General features: G+C 34.9%; 1 protein-coding gene and 1 pseudogene across 1 annotated transcript; both read right to left on the bottom strand.

Moving 5' to 3' along the window:
- Positions 1 to 212: 212 nt before the first annotated feature.
- On the bottom strand, positions 213 to 1,737 carry LOC127150350 (WD repeat-containing protein 26 homolog; annotated as a pseudogene).
- LOC103504127 (WD repeat-containing protein 26 homolog) lies at positions 213 to 5,261 on the bottom strand. The gene is made up of 3 exons (XM_017048145.2): positions 4,732 to 5,261; positions 3,033 to 3,860; positions 213 to 2,735 (listed from the first exon to the last, which is right to left on the bottom strand). The coding sequence occupies exons 2-3, from the start codon at positions 3,831 to 3,833 to the stop codon at positions 2,697 to 2,699; spliced, it is 840 nt and encodes a 279-aa protein (XP_016903634.2). The 5' UTR covers positions 3,834 to 3,860; positions 4,732 to 5,261; the 3' UTR covers positions 213 to 2,696.
- Positions 5,262 to 7,298: the final 2,037 nt, after the last annotated feature.

The raw sequence follows: 7,298 nt of genomic DNA on the forward strand, positions 1-7,298 counted from the left end.
CAAAGGATTTCAATCAAGTATCACACCAGAAAATGAAGCACATGAAAGCATATTTCAGTGCTCACTGAAAACAACAATGGACCATAGCTGCCGAAGCATTGAATAATCGCTAGGCAACCCATCCCAAACCCTACAAACAACCATAGTATTCTAGATGCCTAAGCTACCTAAGATCTGTGATGCATGAAGTAGGCAAAATAAAGTGAGACGAGTACCATTGAAATAACTTTTCATTTAAGAAATAAACTTCTTAATTCAGATTTAACATGAATCTTAGAAAAGTGACTGTAGTAAGTATTTACAGGGCCAACTGTCAGAGAGGGAAGAAAAGAATAATAACCGGGGAATGGCCGTGAGTCCTCCCTCTCAATAAGTTCCAGTTTCACCATTGCAATAGTGGACGTCGTGACCGTACGCACTATTCCATTTTATGTTTAGTCCCTTTAAGCCCCATATTCTAATCGTATGGTCATCACTGATCAATGCCAGCATGTGCGAGTTTGTAGGATTCCAGCTCACACAATTAACTGAACCAGAGTGACCAGGTAACGATTCTATAAGCGCCCTATATATATACCTACGGACAGCAAGGAAGAACCATCAATTAGGGCCATACAAAAGGATATTCAAAAAGTTCAGAAAGGAGAAACTCAAGATCCTGAGGAGATTTGCGTTCTCAATCTAACTACGTCACCAAAGTCATCCTTCATTCAACTAGCATCGCTCTATTCAAACACAAATGCACAAATACAGACATCTCCCTTGCAAGGAAGTTGTCCAGATTTATACATCTCAAAGAAATTTCTTCTACAACCAAAAATAAATCAACATAAAGCATCCATGCATCCGCATCCCCAAGGTGTTAGTGCCTGAACATTGACATGCTGCTGGCATACTCATCCAAATGTAACGTTGTAGATAAAAATAAAATAAAATAAAAATCTAGGCTCAATATAGAAAGAAAGTTTTCAAAATGTTAAAAGGACAAAAGGATCTGCATACCTGTGAATCCTCACCACCACTTGCAATAAAATCTTCCTCAAGTCCTCCAAAACAAGACCGGATAACAAACCGAGTGCGCCTATGACCTTTATACTCCGATACAAGCTTAGGTTCACCTACTAAACTCCATAGATGGATTTTTTGATTCAGAAGATTAACCAGCAAGAACTTATTATCTTTAGACACTCTAAAAGAAGTTATTATTTGATCTTCTTCAATCAATTTATCCATTTTTGCCTCCCTATCAAGAAGCAAAATTGCAGTTTCTCTGCGTATAGAAATAATTTTCTTCCCATCATCTGTTATTTCTAAATCTGATATCTTCAAAATCCGTTGCCTTTTTCAAGAATCTAACTCTTTGCCATCTAAATCCCACATGTAGATACTTTTATCATTAATACCAGCTAGTATAGACTTCCCATCAGGAAACCATCCACAAGAAACCAACCTAGAGCCAGCCTTTTCATAAACATGGAGGCACTTGCCGAAAGAAAAATTCCACAGCCTAATGGCCTCCTCCACCCCACAGGTTAGCATCTGACTATCATCAAGACTCTATGAAACCAAGAAGACGGGTTTCTGGTGACCATATAGTTTATGCTTCAAAGACCATATAATTATTATGTAGACTTCAAAAACTACATAACTTGAATACAAGAAACTAATCCAAAATTTATTTCCAAATTGGTCCAACACCCAAAGGAAAGTCCAGAGACCACAACAAAACCACTGCATAATTTTAATCCACACCAGTCAGTGGCGAATAGTGGCATAGTAGATAGAACTGAAGCACCAAGGATATTGTTTTCAATTGCAAGAAATAGATTATCACTAACTCTAATGACTTAAGTCTTAGTTTCAAGCCACGCAAATGATTCAATATTTACAAGGGCCATTGATGAGTGATGTAAACCCAATCAGAACACATAGATAACTCTCAAGTAAAATTGGTTCTGAAATTAAATTTTCAAGAGGCGAGTAAATTTTACCAAACTTCATAAGCTTGATGTGTGTAGTTCTAAAGAAAAGGGAGAGGGTTGAAACACCTAATCAAGAAACGGTCATAGACCTATCGACTTCGATGAAAGGATGTCCTCTTCATGTAGCCTTCATTAACGTATTAATGAAGTTACCTCTCTTGGATATTGTACTTTTCATGTAGCCTTGCGATACGTTTTCCATTTCCATTCATCTAATCACCATAGACCCAGTGGTCACCGAAGCAAGAGAAAAAAATTAATGCACCCCAAAGAAATTGGTTCAAATCCTATGTTGGCCACAAACTCGAGGTATTAAAATCTAACAAGTTTTCGAGTAATCAAATATCATACGGTCAACCAGTTGTCACCTTTGATTAGCTCAGTTCTATCTAGTGTGTGTATCAGTTGACCCAAATACTTGCATATGTTCAAAGATAATAATCATAATCATAATCAAAATTATAATCATCATTTGTGTAAATATTTCTCAACTGGGATGGTAGGATCTTAAAGATTTTTGCAGGTAAAACCATACAAGCGTTTGCTAGATAAGACCATCAGAGCAAATAATGAAATAAAGAGTAATTACATCATTCCAAATGAACATAGTTCACTTAAACCGGAGTATTGATAAAGTGATAGTGATTATACCTCCCATATGATTGTAGATAGATCACTAGATGATGAAGCTAAGTACTTCCCATTATGAGAAAATTACAAGAACCAAATTTCATCACTATGTGCTTGTAACACCTGCATGAGACATAAAAATGCAAAAATACTAGATTCAGCCAAAAAGCTCCAAAAACATTTGTAGTATTATGACCTGATATGATGATAGAATCTAATTTGTTAAAGAACTGTATTTAAGTAAATAATTGATTAAATATCAAATTTAGCGGAGAGCTACCCATGGCACAACTTATTTCTCTTCTTAAGTTGAAACTCATAGCTTCTTATGTGATAGGAGAAAAAACAAAACAAAAAAGTATTAAGAGCTAGGATGCATATGCACTGTTTTTGCTTGAAGTAAAAACAACCATTTCTCACCTGCAAAGTTTGAGAAGGTATCTTATTTTTCCCACAAGTATGATCTGTATACAATGACATTTCTTGATCTGAAGCATTGTGATAGACACAAGAGTCCCGTTGCAACAAAAGAGCCTGTTCAACTAAATGTTCCAACCTATTTTCAGGTATCATAATTGTCGGTGGAAGAAGCTTCTGCAATTCCTCCAGCAATTTTGTCTGAGACTTAGCTCTCAAATGCTCTTCACCAGGTGAACCAGTTAAACCACCCAGTGAAGGAGACATGATGAAAGATGAAAGTTCGTGTATTCTATTGTTGTTAATAGAAAGGGGAGCTATCTCAGTCCTCAATGTCTTCACAGCTTCCATGACCCTATCAGCTTGCAAAAGCTCCAAATATTTCTGCTCTAGTATAAAAAAGGAGGCAGATTTAACCATGCTTTCATTTGATAGACCAATTTTACGTAATGTATAAATGCTTTCATCCCAATTTCCATCAAGAATGTGCCGCATAAATATATTTACAGTAGAAGAATACAGGGCTATTCCAGACTCTTCCTCAAGGAGAGCACTGCTCTTCTTGTAACCAAGGGAATATAAAGCATTAGCAATTATTCTCACAAACTCATCTTTTCTAATAACTCCTCTCAAACCAATAACCTTGCAATTATCTCCTTCAGACGGTAGGGGTCTAGTCATCAAGTCCCTAGAAGAACCCCCTACACGCTCTATAATGGATGAACCGTTGGAAAGACCCCTTAACTCTGTAAAGGCTACTTTCATACGTTTCAAGGTTGGTTCTTCATCCTCCACACATCCCATGAAAGGTTTAGCTCAATCCATATATATCTACATAATTGAACAAATGTTAAATCAATTTCCGTTTTACTTTTAAACAAACAAGTTAGCTAAATGATTCTAAAAGAGCACACTCCTAAAGGAGTCACAAGTTTTGGACCTAGTGCCTTTTCAATAATAAAGAGAGAGAGAAAACTAATAATAGAGAACATACGAACATGAACATACGCAAACAAACACCCTCTCCAAACGTGAATATTCATCAATTTCTAAATATGCTATCATCAGATTTCAAGTTATTGGTTTCAGTTGTGATTTCTACGACTGTCCGAAAGATCAAAGATCGACATCCTATCAAACCAGCATAAACCATTGATCTTTTAAAATGGTTGCTGGCCAACTGAACTGAATAATACAGCTCCATCAAGTCTTCTTCACTAAACTACAACCATTTGCTGCAACTGAAATGCAATGATTTCAAACACATGAAAATTACCATGTCCACAAACAATCATTAAAAGGATCCCCTCTTAACAAAAAGAGTTCAACTTCCATTTTATTCATATAATTTCCCCTTAACAACTTCACTTCCAATAAGCAACAAAGATCTTAAACTACCCCAATACATTTGCTCAAAAAATCCAACCGATCCATTTCCACAAACACATATGAAAACACTATCTTAAGCAAGCAAGAAGCAGTCTAACATGCAGCAAAAGGCCTAAAGCTCTCATCACTTTGACTTAAAAACATTTGAAGTTCATAAAATAGATTTCCTACATTTCCAGTTGGCAGTGCAATAATAATCAGTGAACCAACCAATCCCAACAAATCAAAAGTCCAAACAACAACAACAACAAAAACAAGGAATTGAAGCATCCTTCCATATCAATAAAAGAAACAATAATGGGGAAATCCTTGCCTAATAATTACACAACCATGAACCAACCAAGTAGAGTATCAACCAACCGATGATCGAAGGCAAGATTCCGAAAAAATAAAGCAACCCCAGAAAGGGAAAAAAACAATAAGAAAAGGAAGGGGAAGGGGAATTTTGTGGAGGAAGAGGAGAGAGCAATAATAGAGGAAGATAAAAGAAGGGAAAAAAAGAAGAGTTAAGAAGAAGATGGAGTGAGAAGGGTCAGACTCAAAAATGATAAAATATTTATTGGAATTGATGAATTGGGTTATAGTTATAGAATGAAGAAGGAAAAAGGAAGACTCGGTAGCATTTTTGTGGGTTGGAACTTGGAAGAAGAGAAGCTCAGTGGATTTGTGTTTTGTTAGAGGAGGAAACCGCATCAAAAGGTTTTTGTATAGAGCGAAAGAGAGAGTTGAAAACACAGAGAAAAATGGAAACATGGCCGCCATGGGAGGCCTGCTTCGTTCTTGGTTTGGGCCTTCACTTAAATGGCTGAAACGAAAAACTAAAGCCACTGTTCTATTCTTTATAGCTTTAGATTGACATTCGTCGGTGTTCTTTATATTTTCTAAATTTCTACTTTTGAATTATTTTGTTCAAAGTTTTTCGCTTTAACCAAATTAAATTCTTTTACCATTGGTTCAAATTTTCTAAAGTATTTAATTCTTTATTTACTATCATTATTTTATTTTTTAAAATTTAATTTTTATAAAGGTAACAAAACACCAAACTATTTATGGTCGGTTAACCAACACATGAAATTAGTCATTTTTAAATATTACAGGTTTGCTTTTCCATCTTTCTTTTTCTCCTCCTTGCGATTTCTTTCATCGTCTTTCTTTTTTCCTCTTCTTTTTCGCTCCGATTTTTTTCATTGTCTAACCGTGTACAAAAAATACCAAAATCTAAAAGATCGTGTATAAAGAATCTTGAAAAAAAAACCATTTAGATTGGAGTAGCCAAATATAAATGATCATGTAAAAAAAGTAAAGGATCGTGTAAAAAAAATCATCGTGTAAACAAATCTAACTGATCGTGTACCAAAAGAATTTTAAAAATCGTTTAACAAAATCTAAACGATCGTGTTCTAAAGAATCTTGAAAAAAATAAACGATAGTGTAAACAAATCTAAACAATCGTGTACCAAAAAATAAATGTACCAAAAAATAAATGTACCAAAAAAATTTCTAGAAAAAAATCATTTAGATTTGGGTTCAAATCTAAACGATCAAATATAAATAATCATATAACCAAATTTAAACGTAACCAAATTAAACAATCATATAACAAAATTAAACGATATTGTTCACACGAGATTTCTGGCGAAATTTGGTTCATGGAGTTGAACTTCTATTGATGTTGTATTTACATTGATTTAATGCGACGTGGTTCGATCTCTAGAATTTGATCATCTGTGTAACGACCCAACTTCTTATACTAAGCCAAAGTCATTACTAATTAAAAGATAAGTAAAATTTCTTAAATTAAAAATAAAAAATAAAACAAAACCTCAAATTACTCATTAAGGATTCATAAACAAATGCATGTAGAAATAATTTTAAATAAAATCCTAACTCGGACCCTATCTAGTTTTAAAGAAAAATAAATAAATAAAATAAAATAAAAAATGCATCTGATCAAATGACATAAGGCGGAAGCAAAAAAGAATGATCCATATGGCTCGCCACAGTCACTTCTTGTCATTCGCCAGCTTCCCTATGCCTTTACCTCTACCTCTAAACAAGAAAGAGTGAGTATAAAAATATACTCAGTAAGGGACCCACTACTAGTCCCGCTAGGTGCCTGTTAACTTCCTATTAGTGTCTTGTAAAGTGGTATCCCTAAACTGGCACATTTCCAAACACGTGCAAATATATGATCCCGTAGAAACATGTCTAGTCTTCGGTGAACCCAAAGGAACACCTAGGACAAACTAGCCTGTAATGTACCCGAATGAAACACTAAGACAATCGGTCGGGCTGTGAGTGACCCCATCGAATCACTCATAATCATGTCTATGTCTATGTCATACTGGACTGGTGATTCCGTCGGACTACACAGTCATAAAAGGTGGTGATCTCGAGGGACACCCATACGAATACGACTCTAATAGCTAAAGCTAACAGCACAACCTAACCATAGCATGTAACATAACATACATCAACATGAACATGGCATAAGTGTCGATCTTATCATTTCTAATCAAACATTGTCATCGATTAGTTAAACCGAGATTATCCTAACAGTCGCGGTCAAGCTTCCTAAGGAAAAATTCTAAACACTAGGGGTAAATAACTAAGTTTAATAATTTAACTAGCAATTGATTAAGGATCCAAAAATCCAGTTGATTTAACTTACCCAAAAACGAGGCCGAATTCGATTTAAACTTAGTTGGACAAATTTTCAGCTCAGTTTCCAGTTAAATCTAAGTAATTTAATCCAACATTCAAAATTTCATTAATTAGAGTCCAAAAATCAATATTTGTTGGGCACTAACAAATATCTAACTCAAACTTACCAAAAATAGGTAAAAAGCCAAAAATCAACTTAGTGGCTCAATATGGCTT

This window comes from Cucumis melo, chromosome 7 (assembly GCF_025177605.1).
Source record: "Cucumis melo cultivar AY chromosome 7, USDA_Cmelo_AY_1.0, whole genome shotgun sequence".
NCBI classification, from domain to species: domain Eukaryota; kingdom Viridiplantae; phylum Streptophyta; class Magnoliopsida; order Cucurbitales; family Cucurbitaceae; genus Cucumis; species Cucumis melo.